This window comes from Anser brachyrhynchus (assembly GCF_964034855.1).
Source record: "Anser brachyrhynchus genome assembly, chromosome: 1".
NCBI lineage: Eukaryota > Metazoa > Chordata > Aves > Anseriformes > Anatidae > Anser > Anser brachyrhynchus.
This window is the reverse complement of record NC_137694.1, coordinates 116,746,689-116,771,858: the sequence shown is the minus strand read 5'-3', so window position 1 is coordinate 116,771,858 and position 25,170 is coordinate 116,746,689. Positions and strand designations below refer to the sequence as shown.

Here is a 25,170-nt window from a genome sequence, read left to right as displayed (position 1 = left end):
TTAGTTAATTTGGATAGTAATGCCCTGAAGAGTTAGCAAGAAAGGACGGTGAGGTCATTTGCTTCAAAGTGTACTGATGAACTCTTGCAAATATTGCAATATTAATAATTAATACTTAAAGTGCTAAATATTTGCACCACCACATGGTCAGAGCTGGGACAGAACTGGTAAATGCCACTCTCCTGTCCTTCGCACCCAAAACCCCTCCTGAAACAGATGGGGAGAAAACAGGATACGGCCCAAGGCCTCTGTCCCCAGAAATCTTTACAGGTAAGGATTTTAGAGCACGATTCGCAGCATGGCTGCATTCATTTCTAGGCGATTTTCCCCCTCGGATCTCCCTTTTTCCCCCATTAGCCTCGCCCCTCCACGTAAGGCCTTGTGCTGTTTCGGGACGCACACTGGACCTCCCCAGCGGCCAATGTGGAGCATCTGCCCCTAAAAGTGGGGGCAGTACCCCCATCAGTGGGGTTCACATATGTGCGGGGGCCGGGGAAGGGGGATTCATCTGGGGACATTGCACGGGGCGGGAGCGAGAGAAAATGGCGGAGCCGCCTGAGACTACGAGTCCCAGGGTGCCCTGCGGCCGCCGCCGGTCCCCATGGCAACGGCGGCGCCCCGTGGGCAGAAGAGGCCGGTAATGGCGGCAGGAGGGGCGTGAGGGGCCGGGCGGTGGGGTTGGACGGCGGGTGGCGGTCAGCTGGTGGCCTCTTGGCTTCTTCTTTTCTGTTTTATTTACTTCCCAATGTCTGCTTTTTGAAGTCGGATAGCGAGTTTCAACCCACGCTTCTCATCAAATCAAATTAAAGCAGTAATTTCAAGTTTAATTTAAGCTTATTTGATTTAAACACAATTTGGCCAGAAAGTGTTGACAGTGCCAAATCAATCTGAAACAGAACTACAAATCTGTGTACCAAGCTGTCCTTTGTCTAATCCTCAAAATATGAGTTCCCATCAGCCAGGGCTTCTGGCAGCGGCTCAAATTTAGCAGGACCGTGGGCACTGCCTAATCTTCCATAACAAGGAATAGTTTGTATAAGGGAATGAAGAGTAAGGAAATTGTGTTGATTTGACCTAAAATATTTTGTTCAATCCTAAATTACACCATTTTTTTCTTTTATTTTTGGGGGCGTGGGGGCAGAGGGGGGAGGTAGGAGATTCACCTCTTCCCCTTAAGAAATTTAATTTAATTAAAAATAAAATGCTACCACAAAGCAAAAATGTCAACCAAGTAGTTAGAATGTACTATAAATATTACCCCCCCCCCTTTTTTTTTTTTAAGATGAAGCCACTTGTTAAAATTTACCTGAACTAGAATATCATTTTAAGCTCTCCTCAAATTTCTTTTACGTAATTGATATTCCCTCCTAAATCCCCCCAAAATATACACCTTATTATACCAGTGGGTAGAATTCTGCATTTGTAAAACTATGGTCTGGGTGGTCTTTGTGTCATATTAAGAAAGAGACTGAAGTGTATCCCAGGAAATATTTTTTTTAACAGAACTACAGTGTTTAAATAATGTTGCCAAACTGATCTCTTTTATGCTCCAGTAGACTCAGTAAGCAAAAAAAATTGAGGTATAACATATTTACAAAGAAACAGAAAATGTTAGCATTTTATATTTTATGCAAATTATGTTCTCTTTAAAAAAAAATTAAACAATTAGGAAAAATCATTTTATTTGAAAATTGACTATTGAAAAAAGACAGTTCCAAAGGAAGCAGCAATGCTACTTAGAACGTAGACAAAATAAGATCTCCACATCTTTGACAGCAACAGTGCATTACAAGTGGTATTTTCAGAGTTATGTGAGTGCCTAGATATGTCATGAAATTTCTTACAGCATTTTCAAAAGCAAACAAATGTACTAAGTGTAGTTAGAGTGTGAATAAATTGCCTTCGTTAAGCAACAGTAGAGTTTTCCATACTGGTTCTTCTGATATTGTGCAGAGATACTTTGATTACATTGGGAAGTTTTTTTATTTGATTGATTGATTTTGTTTGAAAATAGATAAAATAACACACGAGAGTTCAAAAAGACTTTTATTTCAGTCATAAAATACTCTGTTGTAAAGCTTTATGTGCTGCTACATCCTCTGCTTACAGGGTTACTGGGCCGGTTAAGATTTTTTCCTATTTTAATGCATAACTTTATTTTGTGATCTGATTTGTGATCTAAGTATTGAAAAATATGACTAAATGATATTTTTATAATATGAATGGAAAGCTAAAAATAATATAAGAATACTATCAATATCTGGCATCTAGAGACTTAAGAAACAATTATTTTTTAATATTGTAAAGCACTTTTTAGACATTGAACATAAATACAATTGCACTTCTTTTAAATAATGCTAATCATGGAGAAAATGCGTACGTTACTGGAAACAAACTATGCTATCTGATTACATTTGAACAGTAATAAACCTTTAGAAAACCTTCTCTTAAACCTTCAGAAAACCTATGCCAGTATTACAGTAAATTCTGAGATAAAAATTATTGAATCTCATATTGCAGTTCTTTATGTAAATAAACCTGCTGCTTCCTACAGACTACAGAATTATTTTAATGGATTAGTGTTTCTTAGCACTGCTTAATTTAGTTGCATACTGTTTAGTATTATTTAAGTGCAAACAACTCACAAACGTTATGATTCCTAACAGGTTATAGAGGTTAATTTTTAAGACTTCTACCTCAATACAGTGATGAACTTGGATGATTGTTTCCTCCCCATTTTAGTGCAAGAAGATACTAAGTCATAGGAAGTCAGTATGTGGCAGAGAAGTCAGGAAGTCAGTATGTGGCAGAGAAGTCAGGGACATATGGTTCCCTAAAGCACAGAAGTATCAGAAGCAGGAGCTGTAGCAGAGGTAATGATTGTATGCGACGCAGCGGAGAATACAGAAGCAAAAATCCTCACGCTAACTATTCAGAGGGCTTTGTCAATGACTTGCTCTGAAACAGCTGGAAGCAGTGATTGTTTAGAACTATCAGGAACTGAAGAAAAGAAAACACCGAAAGATGAAAAGAAGAAAACACTGAAGGATGAAAAAAAGAAAAAGAAGAAAAAAGGACAGCATAACTTCTCCCAAAATGGTAATTTGTTTTCTGTTAGTAGGCAAATTAAACTGTCTTGAGAAATATGGCTGCTCCCCCTTTTTGGCATTTTTTCAGTAATTAGAAAGGCAAGGGAAACATTCTGACAGTGAATAAAAATAATAAATCATGTTTCAAACACTGGGAAGGGGAGAAAAAGAGGTAGGGATTCCTTATCATGTTATTCCACAAAGTTCAGTGATCCAAGAGGCAGGATAATCAGCTGAGATGCAAGAACACCTCTATAGTCTATATTCCTCATTGTTAAAACAGCTTTCCTGCAAATATTCCAATTGCTCTGGTTTTGACCATTCATAAGATGACGAATCTGAAAAAGCCTTTCCTGAGGAAGGTTACTCAAAATTGACATTTCTGCACAAATGTGTTGTTTTTGACACAAAACGCCATGTTTTGGCCAGCTTAATCATAGTATATTATGTAAAAATTAAATTTATGCTTTAACTGAATGACCACAGAGCACAAATATATTACCTCTATGTACATGTTAACAGTGAAGAATCTATCCTGTGTATTTTCATTTCTAGACCTATGCTTTCCTAAATCCCACCATACAAGGTCAAAGAATGACTGTCAAACCGTTGACCTTTTTGCTGTTAAGCTTTGAAACTTCATCTAGATCTACCAAAAAGGAGAGAAGAAACACTGATTATCTTTCTATTATGTAAGTTATGTGCTGGTGTCAAGTCAGACAGGCATCAAACTAGAGGACCAAAAAAATAACCAGTTTTTAAAATCTTTTTAGCAGAAATATTATTATTGGCTAACTGCTGTGTTGGATATTTTAAGTGATTATTTTTGTTTGTTCATGGTTACTTGGTATGGTCAATTTCCCAAGAAGATGCTTATAACCCACATTTTTTGTCCTGTATGACCTGTATAGATTTCACAGCATTTTCATCATTTTTTTTCAGGAAGGTATTTTCCAGTTTGATTCACATCCTGTCATTATATTCTGGAAAAATAAGATAGTACTGTAATGGTTGTTCTCATTTTACAAATATTTGCATGACCATATTTGTGGTCTTATTGTAGTCTTTCTGCAGTGGAATCATATTGCAGAGAACATACAGGCATGATAATCGCATATTTGCTTTGTTTTTTACAACTGATGAGGTTTTTTTTCACAGCACCTGTTAATTTTCCTCGCTGCAGAAGGTCTTAAACATCGCTGACCTTAGGTCACTGCTATAATTTCTTCTCTGCTTACTTGAATCTCCATGGTAATCCTTCTTAATTCATTTAAAGCCCAAGTGAAAAAATAAACCGCCCTGCCCCTATCACAGTCTCTCCTGCCATTCCAACTCCATTATCATCTGCCTACTTATTGTATCCAAATTATATAGCTGACCACTTTCAATACTTTTTTTTAGCTTCCTGCCTTAAAAATCAGGTATCAGTGTCAGGTCCAAGGCAAGAGACATCCTAGGAAGGGGAGTGCCAGAGCTGGACAGAAGCTGCAGAGACCAGGAAGGCTGTTCTGGCTGTCCCCAGCAGGGAAGCGGAAAGATAGGAATAAGTGCTGCTGCAGGAAGAACCTTTCCCCCAAAAGAAGCCACTGTTCCACTCACCTCTGTCTTCCTAGGTAACACTCCTTCCACAGCTTTCCACTGTTCTAGCTGCGGTCACGGAAGGAGCGAGGCTGTGGCTTTCTGCTGCCAGAGGCAATGTCCTACTTTGCTTTTTCCTGCCATGCCTTTGATGTTGCTTCCCTTCTGCCACAGGGCATTCTAGTCAGGGCCTGCTCCCCTAAATAGTTTGTGTGCAGAAACCCCTTGAATTCAACAGAAGTTCTGAAAAAAATCTGTCCTTTTCAATTGTTCATTTTTGGGGTTAGGACCTTGTGTGGTTTATACTTAAAATGTTATTTGATCTATAAATTATTATTATAAACTTCAGCAAAATACAGCTTGGAATGTCTTGAGAACTATAGTGAAACTGAGTATGTGCCTGAAAAAGAAGAGCATACAGAGATTTACAGCCTTGACTATTTTCAAATTCTAATTAGATTTCAGGAAAGGAAAATGAAAATAATTCACTTAGAATGTTGGCCAGACAGAAAGGCAAATGACAGTGATATACTTAGAAAGCAAGGCAATAAAGATTTTTTTAAATTACTGTATAGAAGCAGCATACACAACTGCGTAATTGTTCTATGCTTACAAGCATGTAAGGGTTAAAAACCTAATTCAATTTGAAGCTGACTTAAAAGTTCTAGAATGCTGGTTAGAAGTCATAGCTGCAGAGAAATTTAACCACGTCGTGTTTCTGAGTTCTTGCAGACCTGCAGATTACTGTTATTTTTCTTATATCACATCCTTATTCAAGTCACAGGTCCCGCTCTTGAAGCTTGTAGGAATCTTTCTAGATGGGATGCATTTGGTTCATCAATCCCCAAATGATGAATACATTAGTTAAGTGAATATTTACAGAGAAGGAAAAACTTTCTGTTGATACTGGAGTACTGTGTACTTTATAAGCATACTTCACTAAATTATTCACAGAGTTTTATTAGTGTTTGCCCCAGAAGATGACACCTACTTAGTTACCCTTATTAAAGGAAAGTGAGCATGATGCCACGCTATTAATGGCATTTCTTAAATGAAAATGGCTTCTGAGAATGAAAGGAGAGAACTTAGCTAGCTCTAGCCCAGTACAGCCACATAAATGCATACACACACAGGTATAAAATCTGTAATGGAGTTATCTATGAAATATTTGAACATTGGTGTCTTAGTATAGATTTTGGGCGTTTTGTCAAATGTACCACGTGTAAGTAGCCTGGATGAGTAGTATAGGAGCTTATGTGGGCAGTAAAGAAGTACAGTGATTTTGCTGTCTCAGATGATTGCTATATATCAATGTCAGTTTACTTTGGTCTGAATGCAGGGGGAAAAAAATTGCCAGCTAAGAAGAAACCACATCAGAATCCTTCATTTTTAAGCCTGCAGAATAATATGATTTCCCAGAAAAAAAATACAGTGGCTCAGCGAATATTATCAGCAAGACTTCACAAAATTAAAGAGCTGAAGAATGAAATATTTGATTTACAACAGAAATTAAGAGCATCAAACTTAGAAAACCAGGTGTTGAAACAGCTTCAGTGGCGGCACTTGAAGGCCATAGGTGGATATGAAAATTCAGAAAGCATTTTGCCCGATCTTTTAGCAAGGCATTACAGTGAGGTGAGAGCTTTAAGGAAACATCTGAGGATGTCTCAGAAGGAAGAAAGAAGCACATCCATGAAGCTTAGAAAAGTTGAAGCAGAGCTGCTAAAAACTAAAGATGCTTTGCAGGCCTTGCATATGCTTTCAGAAGATCAGGCTCTTGGAGAAAGAGAGGAACTTTATCACAGATTATCAGCCCTTACAGAAAAAATGGATGAGAATAATAAGAGAATACAGGTAATATGTGCATATGTTTGTATTTGTAGAAGTATAACAGGAGAGGTTTCTGTACATGAGCAGTGGAAATGTTTTGGCTGCTTCTTGTCACATTGATGATTTTGATACAGTCCTTTAACACTGAGCATTCTTTTTAATCCAGAGTATAAGGTACTAAAAATGGAAGTAGGACCCCCTTCCAATATTTTAAAATCTGTCAGTAATGAGTGACTGAATTAAATCCGGCAATAACAATTTTTAAGACTTAAGTTTTCTGTCTTGCCCCTGTTAGGTGAGAAGCATAGCATGTAGCTGGAGAGCAATCTTCAATAGAGCAGGTGATCTTCAGTAGAGCAGGCAATGCCAATTTGCCGAAGGTAGAGAACCTCAAATTATTTTTGTTTTAATCCCAAATTTGCTGCTCTGCTCCCTGCCAGCAGCATGGAGTTACCCAGCATTGCTTGGGCAGTCTAGCTGCAATGGTGTGGAGCTCGCCGAGCCCTGATTCACCCAGGTGAAACCTGGGTTAACGTGACAGGCAGAGCACACCTGCCCGCTGCTGAGCTACCTGTACAGCCGAAGCTGCCTAACCTGGAACGTGCACTTTGCCTTTAAAGCAGTGTTTGTGGGCAGCATGGGCTTAACTACATCCCCAGTTCACTAATTAATGTTGCTCTCTGCAGTTGGCTGGACGGCAGCTGCTGCATGAGGCAACAGTCCAGAGTCGTAGATTTTAGGGTTGGTTCTACGGCTGATTTATTATGCAACTGCAGTAGAAGCCAGGTCAGAGTTTAAGAGGAGTTAATTCATTTTGTCTTCTTTATTTCATGCATCTTTAGTCTTAACGAACCTTTCACAAGAAGACACTCTTTACTACAAAACTAGAAGAGTGAAATTTCCATTGTCCTCCGGGAATTAATTTCTATTTTCTATTGGGTACATTATTCATAGAATTAAACAAAGAGCCAGGTAATCAACCATTTGAACAGCTAGGTCTGAAATACTTTTATTACATGAAAGAAAATATAAACAGCTGAATTCAGACACTGTTTTGAAAACTTTCTATTTACAGAAGTCCCAGTGAGAAGCTATAAAAAGCTTGCAGGATTGGGTTCCCACCCTACAATTTTAGTAACTATCACTTCAGTGCATGGCACTGGGTTCTGGTGATAAAGTGCTCAGTAAAGTAGCTACTCTTCATTTACACCTCCTTATGCTGCCATAGTTAATACATCTCAGTGTGAATAGAAATGTCTTAAAATGTCTCAGAAGTTATCATTTTCATTAATTCATGTACAGGCTTAATTTTTATGTTTGAATGCCAAATATCTATTTTTTTGTTTAATACAATGAGATTTTAAACCAGTTTTTGCTCATTTTTAAAGTAAATTTTGAGATGCTCCTTAATGTCATTCACTGTTTACAATAATTAGAAGCTTACTTTTCATTATATTAGTGTGCTTATTTTCTAGATCTGGTAAGAATTGTTTTTTTTAAATGGTCATGCTGAGTATATCCATATTGTAAAATATGTAATTTTTTTAAGAGCCTAGAAAAGCAGCTGAAGTTGAACAATGGCACCTTTAGTCGTCAGCTGGCAGAGGAGAGTAAAAAAGCTGTTGAAGCTGGGATAATTACAAAGAACTTGCAAATGGAAATTAGCACTCTTCACCAAAAAATTAAGGTATTCCAGATTCTAAAGAGGTTTCTGCTGCTGCAGGAAGATTCAAGTCTTTAATTTTATCTATTCTTTTTGCCTCATTTATTATTTACTAACGGAGTTTTTGTTTCCTGTTTGAGTCTACAGTCTACCAAAAAAAAAAAAAAGTCAGAATACAAGGAGATTGTTGTGGGGTCTATTTGTCAAAAGTTAAAAGTAGTTCAGTAGCTAATTGGAACAGACTAATGTATCACAATTTGAACACACAACCCCCAGCAACCTGTTACCGTTTGGATAAATGTAGGCCAATATATCCATCTAATAACTTTTTATGAGCTCCTTTACAGAAATACCTTGCAATCAAAATAAGCCAAATATTGCGATCTGGAAAACTACAGTTTAACAAAAAGTCTTATGTAAATATTTCAAGAGTTTGTTTCAAATTCCAGCTCGTTCTTTACACAAGTGTTTTGGGGAGAAATATGTCAAGTTCAGCACATACTGTAACAGTTGTAAACTAAACGTACAGTAGAACAAATATCCCTGGGTCGCACCTGGGCAACCAGCGAACTGCTGGGAGAGGAAGATATACAGTGCCGTACCTAGTCTGCCAAGGTGCCCTGAACAGCATGTGCTAATTCCCTGCCACAGAGTCTGTTCTACGTGTGGAAATGTGGGAGATGGGAATAACTACAGTCCCAGGGACACTAATGTAAAACTGTTCGAGAATGCAAATTATTTTAAAGTATAGTTCACACCTTAAGACTTCTCTAAATATTTCTACTTCATGTGTTTTCCACAGTTTTCTGTGCATGTTCAGTTCTCTTAATGTTATATTTAGATTCCCCAAGCCTTCTATTGTTTTACCACAAAGAACAATCATGCTTATTAACCTTATTTCCGTGCCAGAACGGAGTTTATACTCACACATTTGTAGTTTTGCGCAGCTGGCTTATTCAGACCATTCAGGGTGTCCAGACACACAATTCTCTTTCAGATCAGTCTGTATGTCCAAATTAAACGGAGGTCCTTTTGCACACTAAGAATTGATTAGTGAGAATGTTACTGAAATCTCTCTTTTTTAAGATAGATTTCAGTATGGAAGCAGGACTCTTGCAAAATAATTTTTAAAAGTGTGCCTCTGAAGCTTATGTCATGTTACAGAAGGCTCCATCTTCCGAATATTGTGTTATAAGGCTAAGATGTGCTCTTAGCCTTAAAAATGGAGAATTTTGATTTGGCTTATGAAAGAAAATGATTGATCCATGTTTAATTAAATGACAAAGTCACCAAATGATCTGGCACAAAGCAAAATTGATGTCAGTTTTCTCCCAGCATAGGAAAATTAGTTTGGTAAAAAGTAATTCTCAATGCATACTAGAAACTTAATAGTATTAATTTCTTCTTAGGAAAAGGATCGGCAACTTTATGTAAACAATATCTATGCAAATCGGATGCCTAAAATCCCAAAGGACAGAGGTGATTCAGTACCTCATGAAAAAAGTAAGAGTATAATCGTTTTCCTTAGTTATGTGAAACTTAGTATTATTTTATAACTGGGACAGGTATGCCAAAATAAAAGCCAATATGGTACTTTTATATAGGCTAAAAATATTCTCGTACATACACTTTGGACAGAAGTGCTTGTTTTTTGCTCATTTATTCTATAAATACAAATACATGACCTGTTTTTAATACTTAACCCAATTTTCATCATGAATAACCTTTAGGATACACACAGGTTTAGTATTCTAACAGTGACAGTGAAGTAGTGTTGCTATTTTAAGTGTCTATTTGCATCAAGAGACATTTGCCAGTTTGTTTTTAAGAGCATGAAGCTATCACTCCACATAGCTTTTGAAGACTAGTTTTTGTTCAGGCTGTTCATTTTGATTTGGCCAGAAGTGGTCATCTAGAGTTAAAATTCCTACAACATGCCTCACTAAATCAAAGCACCTCATGACCAATCCTCCTGTAGCAAGTTGCTAGTGTTAGTACAGACTTTCAAAGTGCCCTTAGATTACCAAAAATAATGAATTTAGTTGGGTCTTTAAAAGCTGTTCACTCATTTTTAAAATTCTTCAAGCCTGTAGCTTATAAATAGCAGGGAGACTTCAATGCCCATTATTGAAGCCTCTGCAACTCTCGTTTTGTTGGGATGCAAGGAAAGGAGTTGTTTTCAGATACAAGGTTTAGAAAGTTTAAAGGCTAGTCTGATGGTTATGCTGTCAGCATATCTGAGAGAAACGAGTGTTTATCCTTAGTAGTCTTTTGGTTATTTAGTGTAAGTAAATTCAAATGGGCAACCAGAGACTATAATAACCCAGTAATTGGATACCCTCTCAATTAATTCCATCGACAAAATCGATGTTATTTAGAATAGTGTAGAAAGACGGAATAAAATAATAGAAAGTTAATTCTATCAACAGGAAGAAAAGTCTTTATTAAACAGTATTTTCTTCATATTGATACTCAGACAGGTATTGGAGAGAATTATTTACCATACGCAATCTTGTCTATCAACCATTCCCAGAGTAGGTACCTTCTGTGGGATTCAGTTGCCTAATTATGGGTATCTAGTGGCATTTGAGATGTCCCAGCACATTGCCTGGCCCTGTAGCTGTTCCAGAAGGACACGGGTGTCCCATCACTCCTGGGTAATGTTGGCCAGCCTTATGTGGATACCTTGGATACTCTAGGGCGTCTCAAATAGCACCTATGTTCGGACAAGTGAATCTGACCCCTTGACCTGAGGGAGCAGCAGCTGAAAACAATCACAAATCATACAATCCAAAACCTGCTTTGTTGCCCATATGCGCACTGTATTCTTCAGGGACAAAAATGTTGAAGCAGATAGTTTTCTTGAAACACTTATGCATTTCTAATAATTGACATATGCTTTAGATGTAGTATCTAGCACTTACTAATAAATGTGTTTTATACAGGAAATAACAAATTTCAAGTACTTTCCCCACATTGAAAATAACATTTTGTCTCCTACTCCAGACTGTAAACATCGTGTCACTATTCTGTGGGAGAGCTTTCTGCACAGCCACCCTAATACCCTTTACTTTTGGATAATGATTTGAACATGGAGTTTCCTGCGTTAAGCACCTCTTTAAAATACTAGATATTCCTGCTTCTATATTAAAGGAGAAATTGGAACTTTCTTCGCATGGGTACACAAGAGCACTTAAATTTTACTTGGTAGCAAACAAATTCTGGAAATATTGCACATGCCCCCAGAATTCTTAGAAATATGATATCAGTATGAAGTCTTGCTGTAGTCAGATGCTTATTTCTTTCCTAATATATTGTTTTTGCAAATCCATTACTGTGCATTAGTGATAAGTGAACTACAGGGATAAAGTTGGTAATTCAAGTTTTAAGATTTAGAAAGAAATTCCTACTTCTCATTCCAAGTCAGACAAGTTTATTTTGTGAAGCACTGAATTCCAACATCAGTTGCATCACATCACCCTCTGTGGTGTTGTTTTTTTTTAACTTTACTCATATGTGGACGTTTACAATATTGTTATTTAAATTACACTATTAAATCATTGATTACTACTTAAGTTAGCTTAGCTGAACAGAGACCTGATATTTTGCAATGTGAATAGGTTCTCAGCAAAGTTGTCTGGTGTTATTTTTGCCCAGTAAGTGCTTCATTCTTTGCCAGTTAATGGAAACAGATGATTTAGAAACCCAGAACTGGAATTACTGAGAATTGTTTTTCCTTTTCACTGTTGGCCTGAATTTTCCTCTTGCAGATGTGGAAAGAGCTACCTCTTAAAGTTGTTATTTTCCTTTCTGCGTTTGTAAAAATTTTTACTTAGCAGGAAAGAAAAAAAACTGTGGGGCTGCAGTTTTTAATACTCCATATGAAGAACTGAAGGTAGGCTTAGGGTATCAGAAAGCTCTATATACATAAATAAAATTGTTCTTTTGAGCAAATTAGTTAACGTTGTTTGCTGTCCGTGAGAACAAACGTTGATCAGTTGCTGGAAGGTCACACCAGCTCATCTAGAGGTACAGCTCCCCCTAGTTCTGGATCTGAGGAATGTTCTGTTGATTCCTGTTGAAAAGGCTTCTGAAGAAACTTACTGGTTCAAAAAAGAAAACAGTTCCCCTCCACATCATCAGTGCCATTATTTCAGAAGTTATTCTCAAATTAGTTATCAACATCCTTATTACCACCAAACTACAAACATGTGAAGATCATCATTTTGTGGATACTCTTCTTCTGATTTCAGATATCAAAACTGGGAGTAAGGTTGAATGTTGATGTAGGTAAGATCACAGTCTTGCTCCTGTGCTAGCAACTTTCTTAGCTATTGTACTCATGTCAAATTATTCTAAAAATACAATCAAAGAACAATATACTGGCCTTGCCCTTGTCATCCTGTCCTATCTCCATTCAGGTATTTCTTTGAACGGAGCATTCAATCACTCCCTTGGAATCCCTTTTCAAATAGCAGTGATATTTCAGGTAGTGTGAAGTATTGCCCCCAAAGTTTGGTTCTACAAAGCCTTATAGAAATGCTTAACTTTGAGCAAGGTGAGTAACCAAGTCGGAAGGCATGAAAGCAAGCGTGCTTGTTATACTCTGTAAGATCTGAATGTAGGAGCCTGAAAGTTGAGGCCCTTTCCCAGACCTGTTAAATCTACATTAGGATGTTACCACACAAATTAAGCCAATATGGTCTTTAGGCTATAGACACATTTGTCTTGACTTCACGTGTCCTATCTGATCATGATGTCTTTGAAAATCTAAAATGTAAGTATATTTACAGTGCACTGATGTACTGATGAAAATGCTCGGATTTCTAGGTAGCTGAATTCAAAATCTCTAATAAAAATTCCAAGAAAACTTAGATAATGAAACTTTACTACATCCTTGGAAAGGAAAGCCACAACATTTGTGCCTCAAACTCAGCTAAGAGTGCACTAGCTATGTTAGTTATTTCCTTGTTTTCATTGTTTGCACTCTTGCATAGCAATAAATACAAGGATATATATTCAAAACGTGGGATACATTGTGGGATTTTAATTTACTGACGTACACTTAAAACTGCAAACTTCTCATTAACATCAGGTGTTAACTAATAAAACCTAACTCTTACTATATGTGGGTTCCAATTTCAGCCAGATTCGTAAGAAAGAATTCCCTTATTAAAGGGCATTTAAGACATGCAGCAAAACGATGCTTAAATCCTAGATCACATACCAATATTATTAGTCATCAAACATATATTTTATTTTTACCAATTATGTAATTCCAGAAACTGCTGTATTTCTAATGATTGCCTTTTTTCAATAGGTCTCAGCAGAAACACATCAGTGCAAGTAGATAAACAGAGTTTTAGATCACTGCTGCTGCCACAGCACCAAACCCAGGAAACAGAAAAAAGTCCAATTCTGCTATCGGAGGTATGAAAGATCTGGATCCAATCCCTTGCTTAAACTCTCAACTAAATTGTATGTTCTTCCTCAGTTTTGGTAACAGACCTATCAGTCATCTTATCTTTTCATGATGTGCATTTTGTATGAATATAATTATTACAGAAAATACCTAGGACAAAAGTTGTGATACAAAGAACTTAACAGAAAATATCAGTCTTTTTATAAGTATTGCACTGATTGTATTCTTTAAAAAGTCACTAAAGTTATTTCCCCAGTATTTTACCTTTAATTGTCAATTGTAGGTGAAAAAGCCTTCAGAAGATAAGAACCAAAAAGCTAAAGCAAATGAAGCTTACACAGATGCACAACAGAAAACCAAGAAGCAATCAGCCAAGAAAACACCAAAGCCAGAACCATTCAATAGAATGCATGGAGGTACATTTTAACATTTTCCTCAGAAATGCCTTTGATCTTTTCAGAAGTTGAATGACCTGCTGATGTTGGTAAGTTACACGGGTCTGAGAGCCGTTAGCTGGCACCTGAGTGTCAGTAACTAGCTCTACAAAGCAGTATTTTGAGTTGCTGACACCCAGCTGCTGGTCGTGCTACACTGACAGCAGATGAGCTCCACAGTATAAGGCATCGTTATACTGCTGTACTTCTAAAAGCAGTTCCTGATGGTGTTAGTAAAAATTCAGTGCTTCATCTGTAAAAATATACTTTAGTTAATGGTTGCCTGTTAATTCCCCAATAATCAAATACTGATCTCAAATTGTTGGTTGTGAATCTTCATCATAGTGAATGTCAACAGATAATTCTGTCTCAGGATCAATTGCTAAGAAAGGAAAAGAAAAGTTCTTCAAGGGCTGGGAGTATCTCCTCATTGCAGTGATCACAGTAAATAGATTTTTATACATATTTTTATAGTGAGGGTTTTATATACAACCAAGATCTGAGTGCCGTCATGCTCAATTCTTCGCAAATGGTAGACATTATGTGACCAGAAGGCCACACATTTACAGAGGACTAACAGGTTGGTGAGGTCACTTACTAGATCAGTCAGTAACAGAGCTAGTAACCTGGAAAGCTTTAACTCCTGTACATTGTATTCCGTCTCCTCAGCTTGAAGCCTTTCCAGAGCCCACCCGTGAACCCAAACAGACAGCCAAAGTCACCCTATGTATTTCAAATCCCCTGTTAAAACTGACAGAAAACTCAGGTCTTTTGATTCTGCCTGCAAAACTCTCTCCTAACTCCCATTTGCCAGTCTCTCCTCTGGCTTTCTCCCACTGCCAGTATTTGACTGACTTATTGAAGTCTTATTTAGTTATTTTCAGTATTGCAACTACCTACTTCTCTTTTAAACTTGGACTCTGTCTCATTCTGGAGGTACTCTGAGTCTCTCCAAAGCACAGAGCTATTACAAATTGTCCCCTATAGCAGAGAAATGCATTTTATAGGCATTCAGTAGACACATACCTTTTCCATTAAAAAGTGGATCCAACTCAGTTATATGTTAGAGAACTGCAGTATATTCTGCTCTCTGCAAGAAGCATGTTGTCGACTAAGGGAAAGAAAACCATACCTATATTTAAATTCAATTTTATAGTAATAAAATGACAAGTAGAGTTTAGATCTCATATAGTTTCCGTGACACTTTGTACACAACTATATTGCTACTATATTTAGCCTTTAAGAAACTGCAACATATTCAATACGGATTATATTTGCATGCTAATTCATTTAAGTGTCATGGAAAAGGTCAATGAAAATGATCTTGCTTAAATCTTGCTCCATCCTGTTATATGTATTAGGAAATAGCACTGTCAGAACCCTCAAGGCTGAAGAGCCATCAATAACAACTTAAGAAATGAAATAACAAAGTAAAATGTGCTCTCATTAATGCTTCATGACAGTTTATGATCCTAGCCAATTTAAGAACATTTCTAAAAACCACAATATTCCATTTCAGAATATTTAGAGGAAGACAAACCACTGACAGAGGAACACACTTGTCTGGAATTTATGAAACAAGAAGAAAGAAAGAGAGACTTCCTTAAAGAGGAACTGAAAAAGATGATAAAAACTGAACGAACTCCTCTAACTGACAGTGTAAAAGAGAACAGTCAAGAGCAAGATGCAGTGGAAGAATATGAAAAAGAAAAAAAGCTAGATGAACAACTAAGTAACAGTGGGAAGGCAGGGAGTAAATTTGTAACTCCAGGTCCAAAAAACAAATCACCCACTAGGCTGAAAAAACAATACATGTTCTCAGAAGCTGCTGAAAATTTGCACCATGGGATTCCTGCATCAGGTACAAAACCCAGGAAGTGCAGTCACTGCAACCACAGACACGCATGTCAGGACTGCAGTGAAGGAGTTGAATCCAAAGTGAAAAATTCGTTTGGGCTGTATGAACCATCTTTTGGTAAAGCCACAAAAACAAGGCAGAGGGACAGTTCAGCTGAAGCAGAAAGCTGTGCTTACAAGACATTCACTGAGAAGAAAAAGAGTCTTATGGAAGAGCTCTTTGGGCCAAGCTGTGTTTGAAAAGACAACCATTCAAGTTCAAGCATGAGAGAAGTGGAGAGAAAGCAGTGAAGGGATGCATGACTACACAAGCCAAATTTTAAACCACCACCACTACTTTACAATGTAGTGTCTAACACCAATGAAATCATGAATAACGTCCTAAGAATACACAAATAATTATTTTGATATTCAGTAAGTATATCAACTTATCTTTCCTTTTAAAATATACAGCACTTTAAATCTTTTAAACCTAATGAAACAATGTTTCTAACATCATAAAACACATATTAAATCTTATAACTTTTTAGAATTTCTTTCCATGATTCTTCCAAAATGACAGGCAAATCAGTTGTCACAGCAGAACATTATTCTGTTTTTTGTGCATGTGTATGCACCTTCGCAACTAGGAGTGCCTTACCAAATATGACATGTTTACCTGTTATCAAGAGGTGTCCAAGTAGGTCCTTTTTGGGAAATTTCATTTTTGTGTGTGTGTTTTCTCTGCAGTTTGAAGTTGACTATTTGTTAGCTAGCTGCAGCAAGCTGTCTGCTTTCAGAAGGTTCTTTATTGGATTAGTACCAACAGCGCACTAAAAGAAAATATTTTTTTATTTTCTTCACTCTTGAACTAGCTTCCAGAATTCACACATAATAATTTGCTATTACATTGTTTTCACTAGCATTATGAAGCTCTAAAGCTTCGTTCTTTTCCGCTGTTCGAACTTATCAAAGCAGTTTGCCTGGTAACTTCCACAGCTGACATCCAAAGATGAATGTGCAAGAGTAAAGTATTGTTTTGGAGAAGTCAGGCATATCCAATTCTCAAAAAGCCTTTAAAAATCTTGTGTTCAAGGTTATGTAAGTGAGGGTAGGAGGATTATGTCTTGTTCCTCATAGTAATTCATGAGACGTTTGCTAAAATGTAAGCTAGGAAAAAAATGTGTATTTCTTTTTACTGAATTTTACATAAAGGAAAAAAAATACACCACGAAAGCTTTTAAAGGCTATTAAGATATTTTGATCCAAACCTACTTGAAGCATACTTTTCTTCAATTTTGAAGTTTTTCAAGTAGTACTTGAGCTATGCAGTGGACAGATTTAAAAAATGATTTAAAAGACAAACACTCTTCTGACTGCATTACGTACTATTAATACTTCCATAATGCCTTTCTTGCTGCCACCAAAGTCAAGAGTAAACAAGCACAGCAACAATCCTGTTTGTATTGTCTAAATCACAAAAAGCCTCTCTGCCTTTACTCAAATGTTTGACTAGAGCTGCCACCAAACTGCGTATTTGATTACCTCATGCTAAGTGTGGATACAGAGCAAACACCATTCAGAAGATTTGAAAGGATACTGCTTTTCTTGACTTCACTGTGTTAAACTCTCTAACAAGCTAAGTGGAAATATCATTACTCACATCTTTAGAGTCAGAAATACCTCAATGTCACAGTTAGAAAAATCTGTTCTGAATACTTTAAAAAAAAAATCTGTGGATTCCAACAGTACCTCCTTAGGCAAAAACATAGGTGGGTTGTATTTGTGTTTTGTTTTGTTTAGGAAAACTGTAACATTAAAAAAGCATTGATTAGAAAACCTGAGATAGACTGAACAGCTTTATTTCATGAATAAAAACACCATTATACATAACAGACTGAATCCTGACATTTTGTTCTTGCTGATATTTAATGCATTCAGTTTTCTGTTGGCTAAATGTAATCCTTAATCTAAAAAAAAAATCTAATTAACATTTAAGAAAAAAAAATTCATGTACATATACACAGACACAGAAAATGTATCACGACCTTCTGAATTAATTTCTAAATACAATGCTAATTATGGAGGGGCCCTAATGCCTTCCTGCAGGAAGGCAAAGGACCTGGAATAACACAACGCTGTACAGAGTGGGAAGCTGAACCAGAATCCCAAAGCCCCGCAGAAGAGGGAAGGGTGCCCATCGAGAGTTTTGTTCAGGCTCGCATCAGAAAAGGGAGGCGCAGAAGAGCTTTATAAAACCACTGCTTTGTCTTGCGGAACACCAAGGGCAGAGTTGTGGGCAGCACTGCAGCACAGGAGGTAGCACAGCTTCGTCCCTGTTCTACAGACGTGGTACCAGGAAGAATTTTGTTCTCCTTTATATTCAAAATGATGTGGCTGTTTACCTATATACAGCAAGAAGCATATACTACAAAACAGAAAATTCTTTTCCCTCCTCCTTCTGCTCGCTACCATTCTGTTACTACTTCAGGTAGTTAAATCACTCATTTGCCTCTTTACATTTACATAGCTGTTTTGGACTGTCCCAGACTGTCATTAATATGTGCCGAAACCCTGGGAATGTAGTTCCTAGGAATGCAGGAACAGCGCTGTCTTTTACTTTCTTAATGTGGAGCTTGAGAAGATTGGCCAGACCTTTCTTCCCAAAACATGGAAGGAAGCACTATCACTGATATTCACTCCGCTTGGGAAGCAGAAGAAATGTCAAGGAACAAAAGGTCAGTTATCAATAAAAGTAGGAAGAAATTCAAGTGTTCAATGAATTTTAAAATTCTGTGAGGGAAAAGTAGCCAGCTGTTCTGTAGTTGTCAACTGAGAAAGTCACTTAAGAGATAAAAGGTTGATTCTGCATATATATCAGTAATATTTTCTAAGACAGTCTGAGAATACCCCAATTCTAGACTTAAAAAAAAAAAAAGAAACCAACAACAAGGAGGAAATAAATTCTGTTTTGCTCTAAGCCAACCAAATCACCTACTTCTACCTAGAACCACATCACCAAGTATAAACCCACCTTTGGGTGAAACTGCCATATTATACAGCACAGAACGAACAAAGCTCCAAAAATAATTCCTAGTGCCAGTGCATTTCCACCTTAACAGTTATAAAAATCAAACACTTCTAGACCTTGGTGAATATGCCATGGCAAGTCTGATTCATGGCAGAACCATAAATGTTCATACTTGTCAAAATGAGGTTTTATAAATAGCAATGCCATTCTTTGAACATTGCTGATTACAAAACTGAAAAACAAACTAAGGAAAGATAAATCAAAAGGAATACTGACTGATACCTGACTGAAGTTAACAAAAGATATCTCAGAGCTGGTCTGTCATGAAAGACAAACTTTTTTTTTTTTAAACAGCAATAATGAAAACGTATTTTAGGACTCCATGAATTACTGGGACTTCTTCAGCTGAAAGGGTGAAGCATGATAGCGACAACTTTATTACAAACCACAAGCCAACAGGTAATTCCAACACCACCTGAAAGAGATACAAAACACAACTGAAGTTATTGCATCAATAACCCTGAAGCATGCCAGCTTCTGAAAACCACCCTGTAGTGTCAAAAATGAAACACAGAGTTATCAGGTCAACAGGAACAGAACATCTTTCTGTCTAGGTACGCGGGACAGCAGTTAACCCCACGGTGGTTCTGAGAGAGCCTGAAGACTGTCGGGGCAGAAGAGCACCAAATAACACGAATGTGAGCCAAAGTGTGGTATATACAACCTACAACTTCTAAAAACATTCACTATGTACCTAAGAAAAAATGTATAAGTCACTGAAATCAAAGGCATGGCAAATAACAGAACGCTTTGGAACCTAAATTCAGAAACTTTAGAGAAGTTAAAAAGTAAATTTTCTCAGAAACTTACATCAGTATTTTTAAAGAGTCTTAAGTCCATACTTCTGTCCTTTGCCCTTGCTCCCCCCAGAGCTACATAAAACCCCTACTGAGACTTTCACTGCTGCCCCAGACCCCTCTCACTTCTGTTGTACAGAGTGCTGTCATTCAAACGAGCAGTGTAGAAATTGTTATCGGTGTGACGGCACAGAGGGTGCACCCTAACCGTAACACGCAGTGTATCTGTGTCACAGACTACACGGAGTCATACTGTGATTATCAGCCGGGAGAAAAAAGGAGATTTGAAGGCAGCATCAAGGTTGACACCCTTGTCTACCTAAATAAGTATTTTCCAAGGACTGTTCCTCTACCCTGCACAGAAGCAGACTCATCTTGTGCAGTACCCAGCATGCTGGATACAAACGACTCCTTAGACAGCTATTAAAGATGGTACAACAACGATGTAATATGGAATTCATTCTAAGGCAGCTGGATCTTAAAAGCCTAATTCGATGATTCATGAGCAGCATTTTAGCTTCATGGTAGATTTCCCTACTACACTGTCCTGTCATTCTGCCTATTTATCCTGTTGGCATACAGCCAGCATACGTTTCACTCAGAAACCAGCATCTACAATTCATAATATTCTTCTGATCATTAACCCATCAAACTGACCAAAAGAGAATGATTTAATTAAGTAAAAATGCAATAAAAACGCAATGAGAAAAAGGGTTGGAACAGAGGAGACAAAGTGCCAACCAGAGAGCAAACCTCAATCATTCTAGGGTCCCACCGCTATGAAACCTCTGGAGTTTATAAGAAACGCATGTAAGTGATCCAGACCTATGAAGTATTTGCCCATTTCTAAACCCAATTTTGCTAATTCAGTGGATTCCTGACATAACATATTTCTGAAGTCTTCTCAAGGGTGTATTCCATATTAAGATAAAGCTGCTCTGTTCGAGAAGAGATGAAAAAGACCGATATCCCATTTCATTGTGAGTTAAACAAGAGCCGAACACATGGCAAAGAATGTCTCAAGCTTGCCACATTGCTATTATGAAATGTACAGAAGCAGTGTTTTAAGTCCATGGGTGCTCCTTATCATTACATTCTTGGCATCCATACGGGCTTGGGAAATATGTTTTCCACTGTAAAATACCCCATAAAATGTCCTTACCTGCCACCCCAGTAGGAAAGGCTACCAAGCGCTCCAGTGGAGCGAGCCATTTGCTTGGAAGCACTGTAACTGGCTCAGAGTAGTATTTCCAAATGAGAGAGATCATCAGGGCAGCCTAGAGTGGAGATTCGTATTAGCTTGGGTAACAATCAAAGCAATCAAAACATCAAAGTAGATTTCCACCGCTATTTTGAATCAGTAAATCTCCAATTCTAATGAAAGAATATAGCTTCTCTGATATTTTATATCGTCCTCGAGCAAATTCAAAACATTTTGAACTGGGTATAACCTTAACTTTACACACAATACTAAGAGGTAGCAGTACAACACTGAAAACTACTGCTTTCTTGTGAGACCTTGGGTCAAATCTAGCATAGATAAAAATAGTAATACAAATTGTTATATTCTGATGACTGTTTTTAGCCCTAATCCTTGTCTGCTAGGAATCCAACTGGCTTTCACGTTACCCAAAATACATTTTCAGGTTAAGCACTCTTCTCCTTATTAGACAATTCTTTGGCATCAAGTCTGAACTACAAAGATAATCTGATGAGGCGCTGTGGCAGCTGTAAAAGGAGATTTGCGTCCACAGCTGAAGCACATTTTATGTTTTCAAAACCATAAGCAAAATATACATATACACGTATCAGAACTTTCCTGTGTCTAACACTACATATAAATGAAACAAACAAAACAACAGTGATAAAAGAGCTATGACAAACTCCTATTTTGTCATCACAAAACTGGAAAAACAGAGCTTCAAGAAAATCCCAAACTTCTTTCATCCACAACTACCACAGCATATCAGCAGCATCTCTCCTTTCTACATCCAAGAAACTGTTTCTGTTTGGTATGAATTGTGTCATTGGGATGCCAAAGACCTGAACTACTGACACAGAACCATACAGCCAGTAAATGCAGAAGAGATTTGTAACACTACCAAGGATTTAGTTAAGTAGCTTGTATTCATAATAAAATATTTACTTACTTGTAAGATGTAGAATACAATATTTATAACCCACTTTATTTTGGCTAATTGGGCAGTTCGTGCTTTCACTGTTGAAAGAAAAAATATTACTCTGCATTATGTATAATAGTAAATTATACTTACATAAAACTAGTAAATTATTAATATTACAGTATTCAAATCAGGACATTACTGTTAAACATCACATACCTGTTTAAACATCCCATCACGTTACTGTTAAACATCACATACCTGTTTAAAAATCTCTTTTGAAATGACTCATAGGTACAGTGAAAGTAAGGAAGTGCTAGGTCCATATCACACACGAGTTTTTTGTTAATGATACCATGAAAAGTTGCAAAACACTGAAATCCTAGACAGAGAAATGTCACATATAATAAAGAATGCTGCTCCCAAATGAGAGTAGTCACTGTCTTGTCTAATTTAAGACTCTTCTTTAGATGGAGCATAATACAAGTTTTCCCCTTTCACAAAACGGGAGAATGGTGGTTTTAGCAGATGCACTTGTTGCCTTATTTCATTCAGGAACACAGTTAAAGACTATTCACAAGAAGACTATTCCTGCACTGAATGAGTCTTGGCCAGATTCAATATCCGAAAGTCTCATGCCTGCTTGTCTTCTGTGGCAGAACCCAGACCAGCATAGAGAAGCCCAGTGAAGACAGCACGTCTTCAAACATAACGGTGCCCTGAAGTTTTCTTGAACAATGTTGTTGGCTGCTAAGTATACTCCTCAAATCTAGTTTAATTGAAATTACTGGTAAAGAATAATGCTACTGAGAACAGTCCAAAACTGCCAGTTGTAAAGACCGTCCATTCCCTCAGCAAGAAGCATATAAACATCCCGGCATTCTCCACTGAAGAGGCAGACAAAGCAAGCATTCTCCTATCTTATTAAGTTCAGTTAGTGAGTTTGGACAAAGCCAAGAACAAAAGCCCTGGTGCAAAAGGTTTACGTGTACTTTCTGCCATCACATAATGGATCATCCCAGTGGAGACACACCAGTACAGCTTTATCATAAAAGCCACTGCATTTGGTCAAACGGGATTGCAAAATGACAGCTAAGATCTCGTCTGGTTACCTTACAGATCAACACTTTCTCTCCAGAATTTTGTAGCACAGCAACCAAACAGCCCCAACCAAGCAATTCATCCTTTTGCAATGAATATATGCAGCCTTACTACACTACTTTTGTTAATGGCAAAGGACTTTGCCAAAGTGTTCAAAATATGATTCAGAAATAAGCATTACTGAGAAAGATGAAAAAAATCCTTGTAAGAAAAAATTTGTATTTAAATTACTCCCTTACCAATGTATACAGAGCCATGCACTACTTAAGGTTAAAAAAAAAAGGGGGGGGGGGAACACTGGAGATGGATAAGGGGAGGTGGAGAGTTGAAAGAGAAATATACTTAAAAATGAAAACATGCTTGTAAAATTATTTTTTTTTTTCAGGAAGTAGAAAAGGGAGTAAACATTGCACTCTACCATGAGTTTTAAGCTTGTCAGTCATCTTGTTGATCTTTCTTTCCAGACGGGCATATCTAGCAAACTCATCCATCATACTAATGGTTGAGAGTTCTTGCTTCATGTTCTGGATTTCAGCTCTCATTTGGGATTCCTGCTCTGCATCCTTTTGTAACAACCTGGATATCTAAAAAGTAAAGAAATAATACCACTTATTTATCCAGAATTCTGCTGATTTCAATATGTATAAAGCATTATCTCCCTTATACATACTCAAAAGCCCCCATAAAACAAGACCCTTTTACCAATACATATGAAAACCTTCACAAGTGTAACATGTTCTAAGAGTCAAAAAATCATACTCTCTCAGCTAAGAAACAAACCAAAAAGGGTCAAAGGAAACTGTTCCCATAAAACAGCGATTTTCAACTTTTGTAACTGTGGTTAACTGCCTTTTCTGTCTCTGTTTCTACCTTCATCTCCCCACTCTCAGTGATGCTGCCTTCTGAAACCTTTTGAACTGCGCAGGACCCTGTCCCTGCATCCTGAGCCAACGTGCTGTCTTCCCTCCTTGCAATTCTCATCTTGCACTTCTTGGATCACAGACTTGCAGAAGGAGGACCAGGGAAGCAGTCCTTTTCATCTCCCCAGCTCCATCGATACCCCTTACACTCATTGTTCCCATTTCCAGATTCAGGAGCTGCAGCAAGAGTCTTAACTGATTAACGTGGCCAAATTTTATTCACAGGAGCCCAGTTCAGACCTCACCAATAACATAAGGCTCAGAACCCGGGAATCACTCCTCTCGATTACAGATTACAGCCTGGGCTCTTGGAAGCACAAGGACTGAACCGGAGCTGTGATCCTTCTAGTGCAGCATCTCACCGCTGTCTCAAAAGCAGAAACATGGATGTGCACTTGCTATATCTACATGTTAGCCATGCGTGTAAATGCAATCTTCTCATAACATTTTTCTACCTTTTTTTTCCTTAAATTAATTTCCAGTAGTAGAAGTGTAGAAATGCAATTACGCATCATGTTATCAAGCATCTTCTCTTTCTTTTTTTTTTTAAGAAAATAAACTTCTCCGCTTTAATTTCATGAGGTTGGTTCATGACCTCTTTTATCTTGGGAAGAAAAACACAAGGGACATAACATCTCTTCCCCTCCGGTTACTTAGGAAATGCTCCCAGCTTTCTCAACACAGTTACCCATTTTTCCTAAAAGTTGTGTTATCAGTAGCGCAGTCAACGAGAGCATTACTTTGTCACCAACCGCTGCAGAAAGTTGAGGTTTTTACTACTGATGGATGGTAACACCAAGTTGATTCCCAAAAGGACACCAGTAATTTATGCTTTAAAGGACTCTTATCCATAATCAGGCAGCATGCAATGATCCACGTAACACCGATTTATTGACGTGAGCGAGCAGAAGGGCACCTGTTTGTCACACGCAGCTTTATTCGGCACCCACACCTCACAGGAACACCTCGGGACTCCTCACCCTCACCCTCCCCCCCCTCCCAGGCCGCCCCCTCCCCAGCCCCCCCTCAGTAACGAAATGGCGGCCGGCGGCTGTGGGCCGGCGGGGCGGGGCGGGGCGGTGACGTCACTCACGGCGGAGGAGCAGGAGGGCAGCAGGACCTTGAGCGCGCTGCAGCCCAGCACGGCGCTCAGCACCAGCAGCCACGCGCCGCTCTCCGCCATGCCGCGCGCACACCCCCGCCTCCCTCCGCCAAAACCCCAACGGCGCCTGCGCGAGGGGGCGAACGGCTTGTCGCGGCCACGTGACGGCCGCCGGCCAATCAGCACG

General features: G+C 38.0%; 2 protein-coding genes across 2 annotated transcripts; one reads left to right on the top strand and one right to left on the bottom strand.

Moving 5' to 3' along the window:
• Positions 1-143: 143 nt before the first annotated feature.
• Positions 144-18,794, top strand: LCA5L (lebercilin LCA5 like; the record flags this gene model as incomplete). Its single annotated transcript, XM_080573737.1, has 8 exons — positions 144-270; positions 2,968-3,099; positions 5,986-6,521; positions 8,047-8,184; positions 9,570-9,663; positions 13,481-13,590; positions 13,866-13,998; positions 15,536-18,794. 8 exons carry the CDS (start codon positions 144-146, stop codon positions 16,111-16,113), a joined length of 1,848 nt encoding a protein of 615 aa, XP_080429863.1. The 3' UTR covers positions 16,114-18,794.
• On the bottom strand, positions 17,701-25,134 carry GET1 (guided entry of tail-anchored proteins factor 1). Its single transcript, XM_080573792.1, has 5 exons — positions 24,975-25,134; positions 23,380-23,545; positions 21,891-21,958; positions 20,903-21,017; positions 17,701-19,358 (listed from the first exon to the last, which is right to left on the bottom strand). The coding sequence occupies exons 1-5, from the start codon at positions 25,062-25,064 to the stop codon at positions 19,285-19,287; spliced, it is 513 nt and encodes a 170-aa protein (XP_080429918.1). The 5' UTR covers positions 25,065-25,134; the 3' UTR covers positions 17,701-19,284.
• Between the last annotated feature and the right edge of the window lie 36 nt (positions 25,135-25,170).

Excerpts from the sequence above, each read along its gene's own strand:
- GET1 (XM_080573792.1), bottom strand. The coding sequence starts at position 25,064 with ATGGCGGAGAGCGGCGCGTGGCTGCTGGTGCTGAGCGCCGTGCTGGGC. Across the intron at positions 23,546-24,974 it reads TGCCCTCCTGCTCCTCCGCC|ATATCCAGGTTGTTACAAAA; the intron begins GTGAGTGACGTC and ends TTTACTTTTTAG. Across the intron at positions 19,359-20,902 it reads CTTTCCTACTGGGGTGGCAG|GTGGTGTTGGAATTACCTGT; the intron begins GTAAGGACATTT and ends TATCTCTTTCAG.